A 26,219-nucleotide genomic window follows, 5' to 3' on the forward strand; every position below is an offset into this window, starting at 1 on the left:
GATTGTACCACTGCACTCCAGCCTGGGTGACAGAGTGAGACTCTGTCTCAGAAAAAAAAAAAAAAAAAAAAAAAAAAGCTCAGTAAATATTTATGGCACAAGTGGATAAATGGGGTTGCATCAGAATATGTATGTCACATTAAGGACTTTGGACTTCAGGCTGTAGTGGGAAATCACTGTGGAAATTCAGAGAGGGGGTGGCACTATCAGATTTGTTCTAAAGGAAGATCATTCCAGCTGCCCTGTAGAGAAGGGTTGGAATCGGGGAGGCATGTTAGGAGGCTGTGGTAATAGTACAAGCAAGAGATAATGGTGGCCTCACTCTAAGGGCATTAAAAATCAAGACAGGTGAGGCTGGGTGCAGTGGCTCACACCTGTAATCCCAGGACTTTGGGAGGCCAAGGCAGGCAGATAACCAGGAATTTGAGACCAGGCTGGCCAACATGGTGGAACGCTGTCTCTACCAAAACTACAAAAATTAGCTGGGTGTACCGGCTTGCACCTGTAATCCCAGCTCCTCAGGAGGCTGAGGCAGGAGAATCACTTGACCCGGGAGGCAGAGGTTGCAGTGGGCCAAGTTCATGCCACTGCACTCTAGCCTAGGCAACAGAGTGGGACTCCATCTCAGGAAAAAAAAAAAAAGACAAGTGGACTATATTGGCAGATTATTGGCTAGCATTCACTTATTCTACCACAGTCATGCACTCGCTCCCTCAGGGATGGTAGTGACAGTCTTATTTCCTATTGATGCAGGATTTTTTTCCTTGATTCCTTCGTGGGACTCAGGACGGGGCACCCTGTTTACTCAGCCCACTGCGCTCAGCCTCTTGCAGGAGTGTGCAGGTAAGCAAGCAAGTGCAGGATCTGGCTGGCCACTACCGGCACCAGCACGAGCAAGCTCTATGCGGGGCCTGTGACCAGAGCAGGCATGAGCAAATGACTGCAGGATCTAGCTGGCTGCTCTGGGCAGCTTCAGGAGCAAGCTCCATTTGGGGTCTGTGGTGGTGCCCAAGTGGGGGTGCCTGTGACCCCAAAGCCCCAGAGGGGGTGTTACAGTGCTCTCTTAGTGCCACTGTTTGAGGATGGCTGTGTGGTTTTTTTTTTGTTTTGTGTTTGTTTTTTTTTTTTTTTGAGACGGAGTCTCGCTCTGTCACCCAGGCTGGAGTGCAGTGGCCAGATCTCAGCTCACTGCAAGCTCCGCCTCCCGGGTTCACGCCATTCTCCTGCCTCAGCCTCTCAAGTAGCTGGGACTACAGGCGCCCACCACCTCGCCCGGCTAGTTTTTTGTACTTTTTTTAGTAGAGACGGGGTTTCACCGTATTTACCAGGATGGTCTCGATCTCCTGACCTTGTGATCCGCCCGTCTCGGCCTCCCAAAGTGCTGGGATTACAGGCTTGAGCCACCGCGCCCAGCCGGCTGTGTGTTAACAGCTCAGCTGGCCCCTAGCCTCATTGTGTGGGGTGGCTACCCACCACCAGTGAGGGCAAAGAGCGGGTGTGACAGCCTTTTGGGGAGCCAAACTTGGTGGGTCCCGAGCTCTTGTCTGGCATACAAGAAGAATGAGGTTGTGTGGAACACTTGAAGGATGATGAAGGTGGAGAATTTTATAGAGTGGTCACAATGGCTATCAGTGGAGAGGGGAGCTAGAGAGGGGATAGAAAGGGCCGGTCATCTTCTCCCCAAAGTCTGGCTATCTCTTCCCAAAAGTCTGGCCATCTCTCTCATCTACTGACTGAGTATGGGGTCTTTATAGGCACAGAATGAGGGTGGGGCGGCCATAGATAGTTTTGGAAAGGGCAACATTCAATTGGTAAGAAGACATTATTCAGAAAGAACCAACTAGGAGGGAGCAAGCAAAGAGGAATAGAAGTTCTTACTTTGGGCTGTGGGTTTCAGGCTTTTCGGCTCAAAGGTGGGGTTTCACTGGGGGCCTGCCACATCTGCTTAGAATGTCTCAACTTCCTGTCCTGCCTCTATCACTATCAAATATTTGTATGAAGAAACCTCTCCTAAGCCACATTCCAATCACCCCTCTTCCTCCTAGAGATTATCAGACTCTGACTTTCTCAGCTTTGGTCCTCTTGGAGTTTGGTTCTTTAGCTGTTTAAAATCTTATGAAGGCAAACTTTGATCATTTAGGCTCTTTTCTCAAAGTTCCAAAGTAGACGGCTCCTTAACAGGTAGGTTTTATTTTACAGAATTCAGGTTTACAAACTGCACACTACTACATTAGCTTCTGCTACCTATCAAAGCTTTGAATAGGTGGGCTTTCATTTCATGGATTATCTGATTATCTGAAGGTTAACTCTTTGTCCTCCTTCAGCCCCCACTGGACTGTAAATTCTTTGAACAATGACTGTCTTTCTTTGGCCCCATCTAATTATGGACCCTGGCACATACTAAACAGTCACTAAGTAATTCTTAAATAACTTTTATTTCCACATTCACAGTTGAAAACATTCCGTAGTGTAACAAAAATTTCAATCTTTCAAAAGTCCAGTACCCTTAGTTTGATTCAAGCTCCATCAAAGATGAATTGGTTAGTTTTTAATCTGCAGTTTACAAGTAATAGTTCATATTTCAAAAAGCCTAACATAGGTGATAGGTTTGCCCACAAAAGGGATAAAAAGGCTAATGAAAATGTTTAATTATTTGCTTTGGACTGGAATTTTAGTACCTAGCTCTGCCTACATGGTGCCAGTCAGAAGCATGATTTGTGTTGTACATGCCTTTATGTAGCAAAATATAATTATTTAATAAATGCAGTTTGGTAAACATAATAAAACTGTTTTAAAACACAGGACATAGGGGAGTAAAAAGAAGGCCTTGGTGATTAAAAAGTTGGAAACCACTGCATTAAATTACCTTCAAATCCCTTTAGGTATCCTGTTTATCCTTATAAACATTAGCTCTCACTGTACAGCATCATAAAAAGTAAAAGAGTTAGACTTTTTTTTTTTTTTTTTTTTGAGATGGAGTTTCACTCTTGTTGCCCAGGCTGGAGTGCAGTGGCGCGATCTTAGCTCACTGCAACCTCCGCCTCCCAGATTCAAGTGATTCTCCTGTCTTAGTCTCCCAAGTAGCTGGGACTACAGGCATGCCCCACCATGCCCAGCTAATTTTTGTGTTTTTAGTAGAGACAGGGTTTTACTATGTTGGCCAGGCATAGTAACTCCTCGTGATCAACTCCTGACCTCGTGATCCACCCACCTCGGCCTCCCAAAGTGCTGGAATTACAGGTACAAGCCACCACACCTGGCCTACACTCCTTACTTTCACAGGGTTTTTTCCCACATTTAAACTTGTCACTCGACTAGGAAGTCAAGATTGAAATGGCTCTTTCCATGAATAATTGAGTTTTGGGGTTGTTGCCAAAGCGATTTATAATGATTTTAATAATGATAGACATCCCCTGACACATTGGTGCAGTGGCTCATGCCTGTAATCCCAACCCTTTGAGAGGCTGAGGAGGGAGGACTGCTTGTGCCCAGGAGTTCAAGACCAGCCTGGGCAACATAGTGAGACCTCGTCTCTTTGTATTTTAAAAAAATAAATAATTTTAAAAATTGTATCATTGGGACCATATTCTAGTGTCAATTCTAGAAAAAAATTGACAGAAAAAAAAAGGTGATTACGTTCAAGAGCTTTTAGCTTTTCCACTTGATTATACTTACATCTTTGAAAACTCCAGCAGGAATTTTCTATGCTTTCCTACCTTTACATGGTTTTCCTAATAAAACCCATCTGTAGTGCAATAAGATGTGGTCTCCATCAGGCTTTTTGTAGTTTTACTATATTCATTAGGTTTCTGCTATCTATTAGAATAGGTCCTGTTTGTAGACTCTCTTACAGTCCTCAAATTCCTTTCCAATGTGAAGTTTCTGGTGTTTAAGAAAAGCTGTCCGCCCACTGAAGGCCTTACCACAGTTGCTACATTCAAAGGGTTTCTCTCTGGTATGAATTCTTTGATGACCGATAAGGTGTGCGTTCCGACTGAAGACCTTCCCACATTCAGGGCATTCATAGGGTTTCTCTCCTGTATGAATACGATGGTGTCTAATAAGATCTGAGCTTCCCCTAAAAGATTTCCCACATTTGATGCATACGTAAGGTTTTTCTCCACTGTGAATTCTATGATGTCTCAGAAGGTCTGAGCTCTGATTGAAAGTTTTCCCACATTCTTTACATTCGTAGGGTTTCTCTCCTGTATGAGTTACCTGATGTGTGATGAGGTCTGAGCTGCCCTGGAAATTCCTACCACACTGCTTACACCAATAAGCTTTCTCTTCCTGGTGAGTTCTCTGCTCTCTCCTAAGCTCCTCATCCTTGCTAAAGGTTTTCTCACATTCAAGTTTCTCTGCAGTATGCAATCTCTGATGTTTGAGGAAAGCCGTGCGCCACATGAAGAGTTTCCCACATTCCTTACATTCATAGGGCTTCTCAGCACTGTGAATTCTCTGATGTTGAATAAGGAGGGAACGCCGCCTGAAAGCTTTCCTACATTCAGTGCACTGATAGGGCTTCTCTCCAGTATGGATTTTCTGGTGTGTAACAAGGTGTGATCTCTGGCTGAAGGATTTCCCACATTCACTACATTCATGAGGTTTCTCTCCAGTATGAACACGATGGTGTTTAATAAGATCTGAGCTACCCCTGAAAGATTTCCCACATTTGGTGCATACATAAGGTTTTTCTCCACTGTGAATTCTGTGATGTCTCACAAGGTGTGAGCTCCGATTGAAAGTTTTCCCACATTCTTTACATTCATACGGTTTCTCTCTTGTATGAGTTACCTGATGTGTGATGAGGTCTGAGCTGCCCTGGAAATTCCTACCACACTGCTTGCACCAATAAGCTTTTTCTTCCTGGTGAAGTCTCTGCTCTTCTGTAAGCTCCTCATCCTTGCTGAAGGTTTTCTCACATTCTTCAAGTTTCTCTCCAGCATGCAGTCTCTGATGTTTGAGGAAAGCTGTGCGCCCACTGACGGTCTTCCCACGTTTGTGACATTCATAGGGTTTCTCTCCACTGTGGAGTCTCGGGTGTTCAGTAAGGTGAGAATGCTGCCTGAAGGCTTTTTCACATTCATTACACTTGAGGGGTTTCTCTCCAGTGTGAATTCTCTGATGTGTGACAAGGTGTGAACTTTGACTGAAGGCCTTCCCACATTTATTGCATAAATATGGCTTCCCCACACTGTGGATTCTCTGGTGTAGGACAAGGTTTGAGCTTCCCTTAAAAGCCTTCCCACACTCTTTGCACTCATAGGGATTCCTGCCACTGTGAATTTGCTTATGTCTCACCAGATTAGAGCTCTGATTGAAGTCTTTTCCACATTCATGACATATATAAGGTTTCTTTCCTGTATTAATTCTCTGATGTATAAGATTTGAACTTTGATTAGAGTCTTTCCCACATTCATTACACACATATGGTTTATTTCCAGGATGAATTCTCTGATGTATTATCAGGTTTGAACACCTGTTGAAGGTTTTTCCACATTCCTTACATTCATAGGTCTTATTTATATTATGAATTTTCTGATGTTCAGTTAATCCTGACTTATGTTTGAAGTTTTGGCCACTAACCTCATATCTATGGGAGCTTTCTCCTGCAGAAAGTATTTTTTCTCCTTCATTACATCCATGGCCAATCTCTCCCACAATGGCTTTCTTGGGGATAATACGCATTTCCCTGATACCTCTCTCTTGGGAAGGGAGATGTCTCACTGCATCCTTTAAAGGGCTTACCCAGTGCTTCAATAATCTGTCCTCAGAATTACTGGTTTCAACTAACTCACATTCCTGGGTGATCTGTCTTTGGAGTTTTTCGGATGCAGCCCTCGCTGACTTCTTTTCTTCAGAAATTTCCATCTTTGATTTTCGTTCCTTCATCTTATTCCTGTTTTCAGAATCTGAAATGATAAGTAGATCATTCTATGATTCCTAAAATACAAATATCACCTCTTCACTATGCTGGGCAGTCTAAGAGGGAGGAACAAAGAACTCAGAAGACCTTTCCCTGCCAAAGCTGAGATGTGGACTTCACTAGAGACACTGTGGCTATCACAAGAACCTGTGCTACCACATACCCTGTTGGTAAAGAAACCTGCCAGGGTGCAGGCTGGAGCTGGGCTGTGGGAGTGGCCTAAAGGGTGGTGAATTAATTCACTGGGGGAGGAGGGCAATCTGGAGTTGGTCCACAGGAAGTGGCCTGTTGGATGGGGGAGGAACTTGCTACATGGTGTGGCTGGGCCTGAACTGGTTCACAGGAAGCAGCCCACTAGGGTAAGTGCCACCAGGCCTTCCACAAGTTGATCTGCTAGCAGCCACATCAGTAAATAATTAAAATCAACAAATAAAAATAGAACAGCACACTGGTACCAGGAAAATAAGTTAGTTTCTCTTCCTATGGCCATGCATTGTCCCTCCAGCATCCGCTGTTGACAAAGTCTAAATCTTGTACCAACTGGCAAAGGAAAAATGTTTACAGAATCCAGCTTTGTAACACAAGCAAACAAAGATGGTGGATTTGGAGTTGAGAGGCAATAAATTAATAACTAGCATACTGCTCGTTCCTCCCAATATACCATGATAGTTATGCGAATCTGTACTATGCCTCAGAATAAAAATAATTGGCTGTCATTTCAATAGAAACCAATTCTCTTCTTCTCAGACCTCACATTTTTCTTTCTGATATTCTGATGAAATTGCCTCTTTTTGTATGGCAATTTTATTTCTTCTGAAATTACAAGATAGATGAGCTTATTGCTTTTGAGTGTCCATGTTATCAAATCCCTGACCTTCCCCAGTGGATTAGTTCATTTTCATGTGGCTGATAAAGGCATACCTGAGACTGGAGAGAAAAAGAGGTTTAATTGGACTTATAGTTCCACATGGCTGGGGAGGCCTCAGGATCATGGTGGGAGGTGAAAGGCACATCTTACATGGCGGTGGCAAGAGAAAATGAGGAAGATGCAAAAGCAGAAACCCACGATGAAACCATCAGATCTCATGAGACTTATTCACTACCATGAGAATAGGGGGGAAACTGCCCCCATGATTCAAATTATCTCTCCCCATGTCCCTCCCACAAAATGTGGGATTTATGGGAGTACAATTCAAGATGAGATTTGAGTGGGGACACAGAGCCAAACCACATCATTCTGCCCCTGGCCCCTCCAAATCTTATGTCCTCACATTTCAAAATCAATCATGCCTTCCCAACACTCCCCCTAAGTCTTAACTCATTTCAGCATTAACCCAAAAATCCACAGTTCAAAGTCTCATCAGAAACAAGGCAAATCCCTTCTGCCTATGAGTCTGTAAAGTCAGAAGCAAGCTAGTTACTTCCTAGATACAATCGGTACAGGTATTGTTGGGTAAATACAGCTGTTCCAAATGGGAGAAATTGGCCAAAACAAAGGGGTTACAGGGCCCATGCAAGTTGAAATCCAGCAAGGCAGTCAAATTTTAAACCTCCAAAATGATCTCATTTGACTCCAGGTCTCACATCCAGGTCATGCTGATGCAAAAAGTGGGTTCCCATGGTCTTGGGCACCTCCACCCCTGTGGCTTTGCAGGGCACAGCCTCACTCCTGGCTGCCTTCACAGGCTGGTGTTGAGTGTCTGCAGCTTTTCCAGGCGTATGGTGCAAACTGTAGGTGGATCTACCATTCTGGGGTCTGGAGGTCATTGGCCCTCTTCTCACAGCTCCACTAGAAGGTGCCCAAGCAGGGACTCTATATGGCGGCTCCAACCCCATATTTCCCTTCTGCAGTGCCCTAGCAGAGGTTCTCCATGACATCCCTGCCCCTGCAGCAAACTTCTGGCTGGGCATCCAAGCGTTTCCATACATCTCTGAAATCCAGGTGGAAGTTCCCAAACCTCAGTTCTTGACTTCTGTGCACCTAAAGACAACACCATGTAGAAACTGCCAAGGCTTGGGGCTTGCACCCTGTGAAGCCGCAGTTCGAGCTCTATCTACATTGGCCCCTTTCAGCCATGGCTGGAGTGGCTGGGATGCAGCACACCAGGTCCCTAGGCTGGACACAGCATGGGGACCCTGGGCCTGCCCCACAAAACCATTTTCTCCTAGGCCTCCAGGCCTGTGATGGGAGGGGGCTGCTGTGAAGACTTCTGATATGCCCTGGAGACATTTTCCCCATTGTCTTGGGGATTAACATTCAGCTTCTTGTTACTTATGCAAATTTCTGCAGCCTGATTGAATTTCTCCTCAGAAAATGGGTTTTTCTTTTTTATCACATTGTCAGGCTGCAAATTTTCTGAACTTTTATGCTCTGCTTCCCTCATAAAACTGAATCCCTTTAATAGGACCCAAGTCACATCTTGAATGTTTTGCTGCTTAGAAATTTCTTCCACCAGATACCCTAAATCATCTCTCTCAAGTTCAAAGTTCCACAAGTCTGTAGGGTAGCGGCGAAATGCCACCAGTGTCTTTGCTAAAACATAACAAGAGTCACCTCTGCTCCAGTTCCTGACAAGTTCCGCATCTCCATCTGAGACCACCTCAGCCTGGACCTTTTTGTCTATATTGCTGTTAGGCTTTTGGTCAAAGTCACTCAACAAGTGTGGGGAAAAGAAAGAGAGATCATACTGTTACTGTGTCTATATAGAAAGAAGTAGATATAAGAGACTCCATTTTGTTCTGTATTTGAGATGCTGTTAATCTGTAACCCTACCCCAACCCTGTCCTTGCAAGAGACATGTGCTGTGGTTGACTCAAGGTTTAGCGGATTTTGGGCTGTGCAGGATGTGCTTTGTTAAACAAGTGCCTGAAGGCAGTATGCTTGTGAAAAGTCATCACCATTCTCTTAATCTCAAGTACCCAGGGACACATACGCTGCGGAAGGTTGCAGGGACCTCTGCCTAGGAAAACCAGGTAGTGTCCAAGGTTTCTCCCCATGTGATAGTCTGAAATATGGCCTCATGGGAAGGGAAGGACCTAATGGTCCCCTGGCCTGACACCTGTGAAGGGTCTGTGACTGAGGAGGATTAGTGTAAGAGGAAAGAAGGCCTCTGGGCAGTTGAGATAGAGAAAGGCATCTGTCTCCTGCCTGTCCATGGGCAATGGAACCTCTCGGTGTAAAACCCGATTGTATGTTCTATTTACTGAGATAGGAGAAAACTGCCTTAGGGCTGAAGGTGGGACTTGCTAGTGGCAATGCTGCTCTTTATGCACTAAAAAGGTTTATGGAGATGTTTGTATATGCATATCAAGGCACAGCACTTTTCCTTAAACTTACCCATGTCACAGAGATCTTTATTCAAATGTCTTTCTGCTGACCTTCTCCCTACTATGATCCTATTGTTCTGCCACTTCATTTTTCTGAGATGGTAAAGATAATGATCGATAAATAATGAGGGAACTCAGAGACCAGTGCCGGTGCGGGTCCTCTGTATGCTGAGCGCCGGTCCCCTGGGCCCACTTTTTCTTTCTTTATACTTTGTCTGTGTCTCATTTCTTTTCTCAAGTCTCTTGTTCCACCTGATGCCCACAGGTGTGGAGGGGCAGACCACCCCTTCAACAACTCTCTATGAAGTTCCAAACTTTCCCACATTTTCCTGTCTTCTTCTGAGCCCCCCATACTGTTCCAGCCTTTGCCTGTTATGGAGCTCCAAAATTGCTTCCACATTTGGGTGTCTTTTCAGCAGCACCTCTGGTACCAATTTGCTATATTAGTCTGTTTTCACGCTGCTGATGAAGACATACCTGAGACTGGGAAAGAGGTTTAATTGAACTTACAGTTCTACATGGCTTGAGAGGCCTCAGAATTATGGCAGGAGGCAAAAGGCACTTCTTACATGGTGGCGGCAAGAGAAAGTGAGGAAGATGCAAAAACAGAAACCAATGATAAAACCATCAGGTCTCATGAGACTTGTTCACTACCACGAAAACAGTATGGGGGAAACCATCCCCATGATTCATATCATCTCCCACAACATGTGGGAATTACGGAAGTACAATTCAAGATGAGATTTGGGTGGGGACACAGAGCCAAACCATATCAGTCAGTCACAAAAACACATTTCTGAGCTCCTTGGGAGCGTGGTCCTGCTGATAGGGACTCTAGTCATTAATCTTCTTGCAGTGAATGAGCAGCAACATGGCACAGTGATTAAGAGCATGGACTGAAGGGCAAACTGCCTGAGTTTGAAACCTGGCTCCACCACTTAATGATGGTGAGACCTCAGGCAAATCACAGAGCTCTCAGTGCCCCAGCTTCCTCATCTATAAAATGGACATAATGATAGTATTTACTTCATAGACTTGTTATGAGAATCAAACACATACAAATATACATAAAACATTTAGAACAGTGCTTTGCATATAGAAAGCACTATGCGTCAGCTGCTGTTATTACTATTATTATTAATATTTACCCTTTAAATATTAAGTAATATGTCCCTAGAACAAAAAAAGGCTGGATTTCCTTCTTTTTTTTTTTTTTAGAGCTATGGTATCACTATGTTGCCCAGGCTGGTCTCACACTCCTGGGGTCAGGCAATCCTCCTGCCTTGGACTCCCAAAATGCTGGGATTGCAGGTGTGAGTCACTGCACCTGGCCTTGGATTTCATTTAAATACCATACCCTCTCCTGCAACTGAAAGACAGTGGGCTTACTGCTTTTGGGTGTCCATATTATCAAATCCCCAACCTTTATTATTGGAAAGAATTGGCTTTGTCATAATTTTCCCTTAAAGAGTATAGTGGTTTTTTTCCTTTTGGTTTGACATATATATATTTTTTCCAAAATTCAGAAGCAGATTACTATTTAAAAGATGGTAAATTAAAGGCTGTCCATTTTTTTTTTTTTAACAAAAAACTTGTGATCTGAAGGGCTTTTATTGTGTCATACTGAACTCTTGAAAGCCAAAAGTTCAAGGAAGGTGTGCCTCTAGATTTGATGAGGTGTTTGTGGCAGCAAATCTGTATGAAGGCTTTGAAGTGCCTGGGCTCAGTTTCCTCTGCTTGTTCCCATAGTACTTTTTAATAAAGAGCCTGCTTCATTCATTATTGAGTAGTAATTGTTAAGATATTGTAGGATGTATGCTTAAAATAAAAAAATACGTATTTTCAAGGAAGAATAAAGGAAAGAAAGGAACATGAGTAACAGATTAGAAACATACATCCATGAGGCCGGGCGCGGTGGCTCACGCCTGTAATCCCAGCACTTTGGGAGGCCAAGGTGGGTGGATCACGAGGTCAGGAGATCGAGACTATCCTGGCTAACACGGTGAAACCCCGTCTCTACTACAAACACAAAAAATTAGCCGGGCGTTGTGGCAGGCGCCTGTAGTCCCAGCTACTCGGGAGGCTGAGGCAGGAGAATGGCGTGAACCCGGGAGGCAGAGCTTGCAGTGAGCTGAGATTGCGCCACTGCACTCCAGCCTGGGCAAAAGAGTGAGACTCCGTCTCAAAAAAAAAAAAAAGAAAAGAAAAGAAACATCCATCCATGAGGAATACGAAGAAATTAATAGGAAACATTCAGCAGAGAGTTCTCCATTATCTCAAAGAAATTTTAGACAAAATAACTCTTTAAATAAAAGCCTAAAGAAGAGATATAAGGGTTTAAAATAGATTACACTTTTAAAAATTTGACATTTTTAATTAAAAAAAAAAAATCGAGTCACGTAGCCAAAAAAAAAAAAAGAAAAGAAAAGAAAAAGGAAAAAATAATAGCAGTGGGGCTGCCCAGGCTGGTCTTGAACTCCTGGCTTCAAGCGATCCTCCCAGCTTGGCCTCCCAAAGTGCTGGGATTATAGGTGTGAACCACTGTGCCAGGCCATTTTTTTTTTTACTTTTTTTGAGATAGGGTCTCACTCTGTCACCCAGGCTGGAGTGCAGTGCAGTGGTGCAATCATGGTTCACTGCAGTCTTGACCTCTCAGGCTGAGATGATTCTCCCACCTCAGCCTCCCAAGTAGCTGGGATTACAGGCATGCTGCAGCATGCATGCCAAATTTTTTGTAGAGATGGGGCTTGCCATGTTGCCCGGGGTGTTCTGGAACTCCTGGCCTCAAGGGATCCTCCTGCCTCGGCCTCCCAAAGTGCTAGGATTACAGGCGTGAGCCACTGCACCCAGCTTCTTTTGTTTTTTTCATACATTCTGTCATTCTGTCACCCCGGCTGGAGTGCAGTGGTGCAATCATAGCTCACTGCAACCTCAAACTCCTAGGCTCAAGCAATTCTCCCACTTCAGCCTGGCACGATAGGCACACCACCATATCCAGCTAGTTTAAAACAATTTTTTGTAGAGAGAAGGTCTCACTATGTTGCCCAGGCTGGTCTCAAACTCCTGGCCTCAAGCAATCCTTCAGTCTCCCAAAGTGCTGAGATTACAGACATGAGCCACCATGCTTGGACAAAAACAAATTAGATTAGAAAGCAATAAAAAGAAGTGAGAAGTGACTTGACAAAGCTGAGGAAATAAATGGAAGGGCAAATGAAAAGCATTATGTAAATGAAATTCACATAAGGAACAACGAAAATAATCACGACAAGGTCACAATGAAGCCTGGAGAAATAATAAAAAATGAAATGAATACAAATGTGATTACAGAGAAAACAAGTAATTAAAGAAAGATAATCAAATACATATAATTAGTGTTCCTAAAGAAAAGAGCAAACATAGGCCGGGCACAGTGGCTCATGCCTGTAATCCCAGCACTTTGGGAGGCCGAGGCAGGCGGATCACCAGAGGTCAGGAGTTCGAGACCAGCCTGACCAACATAGAGAAATCCTGTGTCTACTAAACACACAAAATTAGCTGGGCATGGTGGCATGTGCCTGTAGTCCCAGCTACTCCGGAGGCTGAGGCAGGAGAATCACTTGAACCCGGGAGGCGGAGGTTGTGGTGAGCCGAGATCGCGCCATTGCACTCCAGCCTGGGCAACAAGAGCAAAACTCCGTCTCAAAAAAAAAAAAAAAAAAGAACATGAAAAAAGAAAAAAATCACTATGTAACAGAGGAAAATGTTGCTGAAATAAACACTTAGATCTATTGGAAAGGTAAATTGTAGCTCATAAAAAGTAGACAGAAGAGTCAAAACTGAGACATGTCCTTTTGAAGTAATTAAATTTCAGGAATAAATGAGCAAATGGGCATCTAGGCAGAAAAGGAAGTAGTGTGCAAGACAGAATTTCAGGTTGACTTTGTCCTTCCCCAGTTATACTCCATACCAGATTTAATAATGCCCATATAATTCCAAGGAGAAACAGTGTGAGCCGATAATTTTTTTACCCAGTAAAGTGTTCTCTTGCATTAAAAGCAATAGGCAAACATTTCCAGTTATGTAAAAACTTAGGGAGTATGAGAGTTGTAAGCCCTTTTTGAAAATAACTATTGCAAAGACATATAGCCAATAAAGAAGTGAATTAAGATGAACCCTCAGGAATTAAGAGGGCATTGTAAAAGAATGGTCTAACGGAAAAAAAAAAAAAAAACGTTTTCCCTCTGCCCTTACACCACAGTCAGTCAACACAGAAGACTTGTGTAACCAAATGTTTATTTTAATTATTTTTAGTTTTAGGGATGAGGGTCTTGCTATCACCCAGGCTGGAGTGCAGTGGTGCCATCATAGTTCACTGCAGCCTTGAACTCCTGGCCTCAAACCATCCTCCTGCCTCAGCCTCCTGAATCGTTGGGATAACAGGCAAGAGCTGAAACTGCCTTTGCAAAATTATAATTGAGGAAATTATGGCAGTGAAAGAGAGCAGACCTAACTAACCCATCTTCTAACCTCTAAACTGTCTTTGTTCATTCCTGGTATGAACAAAGGCATAGGTCAAACTAGCCCTGGGAAGGAATTTAGTTTATAGATTAAATGCTGAAACAAAATTGATAACAGCCCTTTCCTGAAAAACCCCTTCTTGCCTGGGGACCAGTCTGCCTTTGTAGGGCTAACAAATTAGCTACAAGATTAGAAATTACAATTAGGGGCCATACAGCCTCTACAAGAGTTTGAACCTCCCCAAATTGCCCTTGGGAATAACATCACTTTGCAAAACCTAAGATCTGTGCTTGAGATATTTTGTGGACCCTGCATTCCAGTGCAGCAAATGACACCACCCAGACCGATAACCTGGATCAACCGGTTCTGCAATCCCACCTGGGAGCATAAGTCAGAAAGTAGAACTCACTTCACCCCTCGATGAGTTCATCTTCAACCCAACCAATTAGCACTTCCCACTTTCCAAGCCCATACGCCAAATTATCCTCAAAAACGCTGATCTACGAATGCTCTGGGAGGCTGTTTAATAATAAAACTCCCGTCTCCTGCATAGCCGACTCTGCATGAATTACTCTTCCTCCGTTGCAATTCCCCTTTCTTGATAAATTCCTGTGTCTTGATAAATTGGTTCTGTCTAGGCAGTGGGCAAGGTGATCCCACTGGGCGGTTACAGAGCCACGATACCCTCTGACCAAATATTTTGGGGTTTTCCCACACACACCAAGCAAGCAATAAATTCTGCAGCAACAACAGCTAGGTGTTCTCTAATTCAGTTCAATTCGGACACTATCTACCTGGAGATGGTGTCAAATCCCAAGGTTGAGGACTCAATTCACCAGACTGCACCGCACTTCTGATGCCAATCACAAGTCCCAGGTGGTTTTACCTGTGCTTCTGACCGACCAGCTATAAATCAGGGATCCCAAGCTCCCTTATTGGGTTAAATTATTTGCTAGAGTGGCAAAGTCTGCCACTGAACTCAGGGAAACATGTACTTATATTTACCAGTTTATTATAAAGGATATTACAAAGGACACAGATGAAGAGATGCATAAGGCAAGCCAAGTGGGATGGGGAGCAGAGCTTCCATGCCCTCTCTGGGCACACCACTCTCCAGGAACCTCTATGTGTTCAGCTATCTGGAAGCTCTCCAAACTCCATCCTTTGAGGTTTTAATGGAGGCTTCATTAAGTAGGCATAATTGATTAAAAAAAAAAAAAAAAAAAAAAAAAACTCCAGGCACGGTTGCTCATGCCTGTAATCCCAGCACTTTGGGAGGCTAAAGCAGGTGGACACATGGTCAGGAGATCGAGACCAGCCTGACCAACATGGTGAAACCCTGTCTCTACTAAACATACAAAAATTAGCTGGGCATGGTGGCAGGCGCCTGTAACCCCAGCTACTCAGGAGGCTGAGGCAGGAGAATCGCTTGAACCCGGGAGGCAGAGGTTGCAGTGAGCCAAGATTGCCCCACCGCACTCCAGCCTGGTGACAGAGCAAGACTCTTGTCTCAAGAAAAAAAGTAAGTTGGCCATTAATTCGAATAAAAACAAAGAGCATGAGCCAAGAAAATGTGTCTACACTCAAAGCTGGCCCAGGGGCCACCATTTTTTAACTTAGGAAATACCACTATTTCATGCCCAGTTCTTAGTATCTTGTAACTATGTCAATCCTTTTTAATTCACATTCATGGGAATGCATTAGGTGAAGCTAAACAAAGAGTCTATGCCTAGAGGAAGACACACACACACGAAACAAGGTAGTAAGAGCCTATGAATTAGATGCTAAAAGCGCTGTGGTGGCAATCCGGGAAGAGTTCCCAAACAACATGACTTTTGAAGCTTGTGGGGAAAAGAAAGATCGGACTGTTACGGTGTCTGTGTAGAAATAAGTAGACGTAGAGACTCCATTTTGTTCTGTACTAAGAAAAGCTCTTCTGCCTTGAGATGCTGTTAATCTGTAACCCTACCCCCAACCCTGTGCTTGCAGAGACATGTGCTGTGTTTACTCAAGGTTTAATGGATTTAGTGCTGTGCAGGATGTGCTTTGTTAAACAGGTGCTTGAAGGCAGCATGCTTGTTAAAAGTCATCACCATTCTCTAATCTCAAGTACCCAGGGACACAAACACTGCAAAAAGCCGCAGGGACCTCTGCCTAGGAAAGCCAGGTATTGTCCAAGGTTTCTCCTCATGTGATAGTCTGAAATATGGCCTCGTGGGAAGGGAAAGACCAGACCGTCCCCCAGCCTGTAAAGGGTCTGTGCTGAGGAGGATTAATAAAAGAGAAAAGCATCTTTGCAGTTGAGATAGAGGAAGGCATCTGTCTCCTGCTCCTCCAATGGATTGTATGTTCTATTTACTGAGAGAGGAAAAAACTGCCTTAGGGCTGGAGGTGAGAAGTGCTAGTGGCAGTGCTGCTCTTTAATGCACAGAAATGTTTGTGGAGATGTTTGTATACATGCACATCAAGGCACAGCACCTTTCCTTAAACTTATTTATGACAGAGATCTTTGTTCACGTTTTCCTGCTGACCCTCTCGGCTCGATTACCCTATTGTCCTGCCACATCCCCCTCTCTGAGATGGTAAAAATAATGATCAATAAATACTGAGGGAACTCAAAGCTCCGTATGCTGAGCGCCGGTCCCCTAGGCCTACTTTTCTTTCTCTGTACTTTGTCTCTGTGTCTGTTTCTTTTCTCAAGTCTTTCATTCCACAGGACGAGAAATGCCCACAGCTGTGGAGGGGCAGGCCACCCCTTCAAAGCTGCTCCTAAAAGGAATGTAGACCCTTACAAAGAGACCAGCCCAGCTAAATCCCTCCCTTGTCTGAACTCTTAACAGTCCTAATATTTTAGACTGAGTAATAGAACATACCTGAACCATACAGTTCATTCCTGTAGCTTAGTCTAGTCTCCCCAGCGGGGTCACTCGTGGGATGCAGAAACCAGATTTGGTTACATATACAAATATACCTGGCACAGCTTTGGGTGAGGAATAATCAATTTATGCCTGACGGTGGATTCTGGGCCTCGGGAAGATGCCGTTAGCGGTACCCACAGGAGGGAACTGGAACAGGCAAGAATAGCGGGACGGGCCGAGAGCGGGGCACGTGGAGACCAAGAAGCCTACCGAGAGCAAGAAGGCCCAGCCGTGCGCACCCGGAGCCTACATCCTCCTGAGGTCCCCCAGGCCTCTCCGCATAGGCATATGAGTTCTGCTCCACTCCTAGCCTGCCGGAGGACGCAGGCGCCGCGGCCCCCAACTCTGTGAAGGCAGCGGGGTCTCACCTCCGGGCCACCCCCAGCCTCCCGCTCGGTAGGGGGCCCCTCCACGGTCGTCATCACTGAGTTGGGGCTTCTAACGCCACCATCTTGGGCCCCGCGCCTGGGCCACGCGAGAACTTTGGTGCGCTCCCCGGCACTGCGGTCTCCCAGTCAGCGCCGCGCCCAGCCGACTCCAGTCTGCTCCAGCCAATCCGCGCGCGCTCCCGTGGCCGCCTCCCATCGATGAGGTGTCTCTGTGCAGACTCCGCCAGGACGCCAGTCGGCGCTGGCGTAACTCGCTCAGCCCGGCGAAGTCTGACTTCCGGAGGGCCGGCTGCGCGCTAGCGGGTTACCACGGTTACCACCCAGACGCAGAGTCCTCAGCTGCTCCCAGACACGGTTAGGGTTGGGGCTTTGGCATAGTCGGGTCCGGGGTGGGTGACCCCTCCAAGTAACTACGTTTTTGTTCTTCCCTTTTGTTGTGTTTTGTTTGAGATGGAGTCTCGCTCTGTTGCCCAGGCTGGAGTGCAATGGTGAGATCTCAGCTCACTGCAACCTCCATCTGCCAGGTTCAAGCGATTCTCCTGCCTCGGCCTCCCCAGTAGCTGGCAGGGCGCCCACCACCACGCCCTGCTAATTTTTGTATTTTTAGTAGAGACGGGGTTTCGCCATGTTGGCCAGGCTGGTCTTGAACTCTTGTACTGCCTGTTCTGTTTTCATCTTTTGTTTTTGTTCCTGCATGCGTTTGTGGTCTCATTCATTCATGACTTATATTTGCAATGCCCTGTCAAAGGTTAGGCGATACAGAGCCCAACAAAGACTGTATAATGTTTAAAAGTGTAGGTTCTGAAGTGAGAAAGTCAGGCACTCAGTCAGAATTCTTGCCCCACCACTTAGGGGCTATGTGACTTTGAACAAGTTACCTATTAATAGCTTCTTCATGCCTCCGTTGCTTCGTTTGTAAAGTGAGGTAAATAATAGGACCAACCTCACTGACATATGTATGTGAAGTTTGCATGTGGCAAAGGCCAGATACATATTAGTTATTACTATGGAGATGATGTTAGTTCGCATCGCATAGGATCGTGGTGAGAGTTATATATGTATGTAAAGATGTAAGATGTCCAACGCCAAGCCTTTCCCACACAAAAATGTCAGTACACTAATCACTTTGGCTTCTCCTATCTCTGTCCCAAACTTTGGGTTGCTCGAATTATGCACGTCTCACTCTTGAATTTGTAAATGCAGCTACTACTATTTGTTCCTTAATTTGCACAGCTACATTTGAGATAGTATTTCATAGACTGTGTTAAATTTTCATTGAAATACTGAGCCATGTCTCAAATAGAGTTCAGTTATAGTTGCTTTTACAGTTCGTTTTGCTTTATCTCTCTTAATAAGAGTGAATAACTAATAGAAGTTATTCTTTGGAATTTAGAAATGGGTTTTTAAGGCTGGGCACGGTGGCTCACACCTGTAATCCCAGCACTTTGGGAGGCCTAGGAGGGCGAATCTCAGGAGTTCAAGACCAGCCTGGCCAGCATGGTAAAACTCCCCTCTCTACTAAAAATACAAAAAAAAAATAACTGGGAATGATGGCGGGTGCCTGTAGTCCCAGCTACTCGGGAGGCTGAGGCAGGAAAATTGCTTGAATCCAGGAGGCAGAGGTTGCAGTGAGCCGAAATCCAAGCACTCCACTCCAGCCTGGGCAACAGAGCAAGACACCATCTCAAAAAAATTTTAAAACCAGACTGTTGTGTGCCCTCTGCTCCTAGAGGCCCAGCCTCTGTGGCCCTGTGACCTGCAAGTATTGGGAGATCCACAGCTAAGATGCCGGGATCCCCTGGGAGCCAAAAATGAGTTAGAACTCTTAAGTGGGAGATGAACAATGAAAACACATGGACAGAGGGCAGGGAACATCACATACCAGGGCCTTTCCCGGGGGAGGGGGACTGGGGGAGGGATAGCATTAGGAGAAATACCTAATGTAAATGATGAGTTGATGGGTGCAGCAAACCACCATGGCACATGTATACCTATGTAACAAACCTGCACATTGTGCACATGTACCCTAGAACTTAAAGTTTAATAAATCAATAAAATAAAATAAGTGGGTTTTTAAAAAATCGTGCAGGGTGGGTGAGGTGGCTCTTGCCTGTAATCCTAGCACTTTGGGAGGCTGAGGCGGGTGGATCACTTGAGGTCAGGAGTTCAAGACCAGCCTGGCCAACATGGTGAAACTCTGTCTCTACTAAAAAATACAAAAAAAAAAAAAAAAAGCCGGGCGTGGCAGCATGCGTCTGTAGTCCCAGCTACTCAGAAGGCTGAGGCAGGAGAATGGCGTGAATCCGGGAGGCGGAGCTTGCAGTGAGCTGAGATGGCACCACTGCACTCCAGCCTGGGCAATAGAGCAAGACTCCATCTCAAAAAAAAAAACAAAAAAAAGAAAAGAAAAAAAGGGCCCGGAGCAGTGGCTCAGGCCTGTAATCCCGGCACTTTGGGAGGCGGAGGCGGGTGGATCACGTGGTCAGGAGATTGAGACCATCCTGGCTAATGCGGTGAAACCCTGTCTCTACTAAAAATACAAAAAAATTAGCCGGGCATGGTGGCGGGCGCCTGTAGTCCCAGCTACTGCGGAGGCTGAAGCAGGAGAATGGCGTGAACCTGGGAGGCGGAGCTTGCAGTGAGCTGAGATTGCGCCACTGCCCTCCAGCCTGGGCGACAGAGCAAGACTCCGCCTCAAAAAAAAAAAAAAAAAAAAAAAAAGAAAAGAAATGGTGCAGATCGTGAAAGTATTAAAAAGGAAAATATTTGTAGCATACATGATAGGAAAAGGGATAACATGCATGACTTAAAAGAGTTCCACATGACTTCAAGTTCCCTGAGAGAGCCTTGGGTTTTGCTCAACATTCCTTGTATTACCCGTGTCTGGCACAGAGCCAGCACTCCATACATATTTGCAGAATGAATAAATTACATAATGAATCCATGCCACTGACAGGGGTAGCATGTGAACTCTAAAGGAGATCAAAAAGAAGAGCTATTTTTTTTTTGAGACGGAGTCTGGCTCTGTCGCCCAGGCTGGAGTGCAGTGGCGTGATCTCGGCTCACTGCAATCTCCGCCTCCCGTGTTCACGCCATTCTCCTGTCTCAGCTTCCCGAGTAGCTGGAACTACAGGCGCCCGCCACCTCACCTGGCTAGTTTTTTTGTATTTTTTAGTAGAGACGGGGTTTCACCGTGTTAGCCAGGATGGTCTTGCTCTCCTGACCTCGTGATCCGCCCATCTCGGCCTTCCAAAGTACTGGGATTACAGGCTTGAGCCACCGCGCCTGGCCAGAGCTATTCTTTTTAAGACTAAAAAGTCGAAATAGCCACTTTCGGCATGACATATATTTCTCAACAAAAAAATGCAACTACTATCTTCCCCAACCTACTGCCTCCCATTTTCATTTTTCTGGCTTATGCAGATCTTGGTTCTTAAAATAAATTTTTTAAAAACTTTATTTTGTTATTTTAAAAGTAGTATAAGAAATACAAGAAAATGTTCATACACATGTAAAATGGTTCTGACGACAACTAGCCCTACCAGATTTTTTTTTTTTTTTTTTTTTTTTTTTTTTTTTTTTTAAGAGACAAGGTCGGCCGGGCGCGGTGGCTCAAGCCTGTAATCCCAGCACTTTGGGAGGCCGAGACGGGCGGATCACGAGGTCAGGAGATCGAGACTATCCTGGCTAACATGGTGAAACCCCGTCTCTACTAAAAAGTACAAAAAACTAGCCGGGCGAGGTGGCGGGCGCCTGTAGTCCCAGCTACTCGGGAGGCTGAGGCAGGAGAATGGCGTGAACCCGGGAGGCGGAGCTTGCAGTGAGCTGAGATCCGGCCACTGCACTCCAGCCTGGGCGACAGAGCGAGACTCCGTCTGAAAAAAAAAAAAAAAAAAAAAAGAGACAAGGTCTCTGTCAGTGGCATTATCATAGCTCACTGCAGCCTCATCCTCCTGGGCTCAAGTGATCCTTCAGCCTCCGAGTGGCTGGGACTACAGGCACTGCCACCATGCCTGGCTAATTTTTTTTTCTTTTCTTTTTTTTTTTTTTTTGTAGATATGGAGTCTGCCTATATCGACCATGCTGCTCTGGAACTCCTGGCTTCAAGCAATCCTGTCACTTTAGACTCCCAGAGTGCTAGGATTACAGGCGTGAGCCAAACCTGCCACCACCCCTGGCCCTACCAGATTTCTTTTCTTTCTTTCTTTTTTTTTTTTTTTTTTTAAGTGAGATGGGAGGCTTTGTTCTGTGGCCCACGCTGGAGTATGGTGGTGCAATCACAGCTCAGCGCAGCTTCAACGTCCCAGGCCGAAACAATCCTCCCACCTCAGCGTCCCGAGTAGCTGAGACCACAGGTGCACATGACCACACCCAGATCATTTTTGTACTTTTGGAGAAACTGAGTCTCCCTATGTTGCCCAGGCTAGTCTCGAACTCCTGGGCTCAAGCAATCCTCCCATCTCGGCCTCCCAAACCCAAACTGCTGGGATTTCAGGCGTGAGCCACCGTGAAAGGTCTTGGAGCTTTTTTTTTGAGACGGAATCTCGCTCTGTCACCAGGCTGGAGTGCAGTGGCATGATCTCGGCTCACTGCAACCTCCGCCTCCTGGGTTCAAGTGATTCTCCTGCCTCAGCCTCCCGAGTAGCTGGGACTACAGGCGTGCATCACCAAAACTGGCTAATTTTTGCAATTTTAGTAGAGACGGGGTTTCACCATGTTGACTAGGATGGTCTCGATCTCTTGACCTCATGATCTGCCTGCCTCAGCCTCCCAGAGTGTTGGGATTACAGGTGTGAGCCACCGAGCCTGGCCCTCTTTACTGTCTTATACGGTCACTCAACACAATACTTCTGACACCAGATGGGTTGGGGCTTTCTCCACACACAAAGCAATTCTCTAGCAAACACCAGATAGCTGTCCTCTAATTCAGTTCAATCTGACACTACCTGTGTTATGCCCAGACTGTTTGTTCCCCAAAGAAGACCACCAGAGTCCAGAGTCAAAGCCAAGCGGCAAGGATCTTTACTACAAGTTCGAACCTGGTCCCTCCTTTACACAGTATACAAGAGGGCCCCGAACAATGCGAGCGTTTGCTTTTTATAGCCCGAAAGTTGTAGGGGAACAAAGAAATTCTTTTGGCTCCTGCGCTTTCAGTAACCTTGAACGGCTGTCTCTTTATCGGAGACTTTCCAGGTGGTGTTTGTACTGGGCTCAGGGAGTTTGAGAGATATATGGTGGTGGGATGGGAGGATGGGATGTGTTTGTGCTAGGCTCAGGGAGTTTTGAGCCCGGGGCTGAGGAATGTGCCCAGCTCCTTTCATTCCCCCCTTCTTTTCAGGTATCTTTAGAGCCAATCTTGGGTCTTATAAGTCTGATTCTGTTTCAGCATTTACAGGTTGGTATTGGGCTCTGAGGACCATGAGTTGTACGGTGTCAAATCTCTCCCTAACAAATTGTAAAATTCTGTTAACAACACAAGGTCCTACGGTAAGCAGAAATAGTAGACTTAGCAGGGGTCCAAGGAAGGGGGCTAACAGAGAAAACATAGAGGAATTCCACCATTGGTCTGCAGCTGAAGCAAACTGCCGTGTTTTTACTTCAGTGCTTAACTTGCGTAACTGTTGGACCCGGTCCTCTACAAGTCCTGATTCATTTATGTAGAAACAACAGTCTTCTTTTAGAAATATACTTGTACCACCTTTTTCTGCAGTGAGTAGGTCTAGGGCCCTCCGGTTTTGCAAGGTTACCTGAGCTAGGGACGTGAGCTGCCGCTGAAGGGAGGCAAGAGACTCAGCCGACTCCTCCATAGCAACGGCAAATTGTTGGTATAACTTGTTACTTTCTATGAGGGTGTGACCTAGGGCTCCCCCCGCCAGTCCGGCCGCAATGAAGGATGCGGTGAGGGAGATTCCTGCAATGACGGGGAGAAATATGGCTCGTGCAGGTCTTGGTCTAGGGTCTGGGTGAATAACAGCACTAGTCCAGTTACCGGTATACCCTAGGAACTCGCCAGCAGTTAGTAGAGTCAACCGGGGAACTAATGTGACAGGGAGACACAGTAGGTTATTAACAGAAGGACTAGGTAGGTTCTTAGATAAGGTTCCATTACACCAGAAGAATATGCCTGATGGAGCCCTTAAGGTGATATTAGGGGGCGTTGCAGTGATGCTGCAGAGGCTGGAATTGGTTCCTGAGAAACAGTAGGGAAACTTCTCCTGACTGGGGTTTAGGTATAGGGGCACGTTCAGGATAGGAGCATACGAGTGGTTTCGGAGGTTGTTAGCTTGGGCAAAGGTAGAGGGTCCCCATGGCAGAGGGACAGCTGTTAGCGGTGGACGCCCTAGAGTGGCGCACAGGAAGCAGCCAGACAGGCTATGAAGTCCTGTAAGGTTAGCAAGTTCTAGTCCTTCTTGTAATAACTTTAACCAGGAGAAAGGACGTAAGTCTTGTGTTAGTCTGTTTTCCTGTCGTTGGATATTCCCGTGGACCAGGGGCAGTACTTGCACTAGGCCTCGCCACAGATAGAGGTGACTGCTAGGCCATGTGGAGGAGGGGGAGTAGTATACAGCCCCATGTTGAGGTGTGGTCCAGCGGGAGTTCCAGGGGTCTCTAACTATCCATGTATATGGAAAGTCTCTATCCCGTCTACGATAGAAGGGCCATTTAGGGTCTAACTGTTTTCTCTCTCCCCAATAACGGGGTCTGTGGATGTTACAATAGTTATAAGGACAGCCAGCATTTTGGTGCCACCAATAGTGTTTACAATTGTATTTAGTCTGATCAAACTCAAAGCATATTATTGGTGTCATAGGTTTGGCTATTTGAAAACCAGTAAAATTTAGTAGAATTGGGCTGTTGCACCCTGAGGAAGGGCAATCAGCACTGGCCAATAATTTTCCGGGCTTATGAGGTTGCCCAGGGTGGGTTCGGTTTTCATAAAGCCAGAATCTCCAGACAAAGGGATTATGAGCTGGTTTTGTGATTTCTCCAGCGGCCACTAGGGCGACTAACGTTAGGGTTAGACTACCTAACTGCATGTTTGCAGTGAGCTATGCTGCCGGCGCAGGGTGAGTTTTAAGGGGTTGTTCCTAGCTCTGTCCACAGTCCACGTGTCCGGTGCTTCAGCCACCGCCGTGATTGGTCCCAGAAGATCGGAGGTTGGGTCCACTGGCTTGACGTGGGTGTAGTGGATCCACGATGCGATGCCTTCTACCTTCAGGGCGGTGGGTGTGGTTAGGAGTACCTGGAGTGGTCCTTTCCACCTGGGTTCTAGGGTCTCTTGTCGGTGTCGCTTGACCAGGACCCAGTCTCCCGGCTGGTACGGATGGGGTGTCGGCGGGGGACCGGTCTCATATAGTTCCTTCAGCTTGGGCCAGATTTCTTGATGAATTTTCTGCAAGGCTTGTAGGGAAAACAAGAGTTCAGAGACATTTTCTGTTTCGGACTTGAGCAGATCATCTTTTAGGCCGGGAACTAAGGGTGGAGGTCTGCCATACATAATTTCATAAGGAGTAAGGCCCAGTCTGTAAGGGGTGTTACGGGCCCGGAACAGAGCGTAGGGGAGAAGGACCACCCAATTAGCGCCAGTCTCCATAGTCAATTTAGTTAAGGTCTCTTTTAAGGTCTGATTCATTCTCTCTACCTGTCCTGAACTCTGGGGCCTGTAAGCGCAATGTAGTTTCCAATTTGCCCCAAGGATGGAAGCCAAATCCTGACTTACCTTAGCGACGAAGGCCGGCCCATTATCTGACCCTATCTGGACGGGGAAGCCATACCTGGGGAGGATATCTTCCAGGATTTTCTTTGCTATAACCTGAGCAGTCTCTTTCTTGGTGGGGAATGCTTCAGTCCACCCTGAAAAAGTATCTACAAAGACAAGTAAGTACCGATACCCGTATTTTCCTGGCTTTATCTCAGTAAAATCTACTTCCCAGTAGATACCGGGCCTGGTTCCCCTGAGCCTTGTTCCCGTTGCAGCCTGGGATTGGGGGTAGGCGTTGTTAAGCTGGCAGACTTTGCAACTTGTCACGATGTTGCTGGCCATCTCGGCTGTATGTCTGAATTTGAGCTTAGAGCGTCTGATCAGGTCTATCATCCGCCGAGCACCCAGGTGGGTGGTTCGGTGGATGTGTTCTAACACTTGTTGTCCTAATTTTTCTGGTAGGATAGTTTGGTCATTAGTATCAGTCCACCACCCATTCTGGATCTGTTTCAGGGGAAGCTTGTCAATCCACTGGAGATCTTGTTCTGAATAATCAGGGAAATATGGCAAGTCCCGGGGGCCCGGGTCAGGGAGCTGGAGTGCAAGGAGTTGGCTGGGAGCCTTCGCCACCTTTCTTGCAGTTTGGTCCGCCAGAAAGTTGCCTTGAGCAGTTGGAGTAGTTAGTTTCTGATGCCCTGGGCAATGCACAATGGCTAACTTTTCTGGCCTCCATAGGGCTGTTAGCAGGGCTAGGATTTCTTGCTTGTTTTTTATTTCTTTTCCTTCAGCCGTCAGTAACCCCCGCTCCCTGTAAATGGCCCCATGTATATGCGCTGTTGCAAAAGCATATCGGCTGTCTGTATATACCGTCAGCTTTTTCCCCGCCCCTAAGGTAAGAGCTTGGGTGAGCGCTATCAATTCGGCCTTCTGGGCCGATGTCCCCGGGGGCAGGGGTTCCGCCCAGATTACCTCAGTCTCTGAAGTCACTGCCGCTCCAGCGTACCTCTGGCCCTGATGCATGAAGCTGCTCCCATCAGTGAACCAGACGAGGTCGGCGTCAGGAAGTGGGCGATCCTACAGGTCTTCTCGAACTCCGTGCACCTGAGCTAGTATCTCGGTGCAGTCGTGGAGTGGGGCATCCAGGTCCGGGTTGGGCAGCAGCGAGGCAGGGTTTAAGGTCGTTGGGGGCAGGAAAGTTATCCCAGGTCTTCATGGAGGGCCTCATCAAACAGGGTAGGAGAGTTTTTGAATCCTTGCGGCAGTCTGGTCCATGTCAGTTGGCCACTTATGCCTCTATCAGGGTCATTCCACTCGAAGGCGAAGAGCTTTTGGCTCTGAGGGGCTAAAGGCAAACTGAAGAAAGCATCTTTTAAATCTAAAACAGTGTACCATTGATGTTTAGGGTTTAGGGTGCTTAGGAGGGTATATGGGTTAGGCACAGTTGGATGTATGTCCACAAC

The 26,219-nt window shown here is 46.1% G+C and overlaps 2 protein-coding genes and 1 long non-coding RNA gene across 11 annotated transcripts in view; 2 read left to right on the forward strand and 1 right to left on the reverse strand.

The window, feature by feature from the left end:
• ZNF232 (zinc finger protein 232) overlaps positions 1 to 16,998 on the reverse strand; it is a 28,362-nt gene extending 11,364 nt beyond the window's left edge. Inside the window, exons 1-2 of the mRNA XM_077969951.1 lie at positions 16,879 to 16,998; positions 3,912 to 5,912 (exon numbers count right to left, since the gene is read on the reverse strand). Coding sequence (XP_077826077.1) covers positions 3,912 to 5,892 — 1,981 coding nt within the window. The 5' untranslated portion in view covers positions 5,893 to 5,912; positions 16,879 to 16,998. The remainder of the gene's footprint in view (positions 1 to 3,911; positions 5,913 to 16,878) is intronic.
• The window catches only part of LOC144335255 (uncharacterized), a 99,587-nt gene that overhangs the window by 17,249 nt on the left and 56,119 nt on the right, over positions 1 to 26,219 (forward strand). For all 9 annotated transcript variants that reach the window (XR_013405984.1, XR_013405985.1, XM_077970092.1 and 6 more), the window contains one exon: positions 754 to 843. Coding sequence is in view for 5 of the 9 variants with exons in the window: in XM_077970096.1 (XP_077826222.1) it covers positions 754 to 843 (90 nt within the window). In the remaining 4 variants the exon portion in view is untranslated. The remainder of the gene's footprint in view (positions 1 to 753; positions 844 to 26,219) is intronic.
• On the forward strand, positions 10,822 to 16,370 carry LOC144335263 (uncharacterized). Its single transcript, XR_013405993.1, has 3 exons — positions 10,822 to 11,335; positions 12,863 to 13,585; positions 15,246 to 16,370. It is a non-coding gene; the product is annotated as an uncharacterized LOC144335263 (long non-coding RNA).

Source organism: Macaca mulatta, chromosome 16, assembly GCF_049350105.2.
Source record: "Macaca mulatta isolate MMU2019108-1 chromosome 16, T2T-MMU8v2.0, whole genome shotgun sequence".
Taxonomy (NCBI): Eukaryota; Metazoa; Chordata; class Mammalia; order Primates; family Cercopithecidae; genus Macaca; species Macaca mulatta.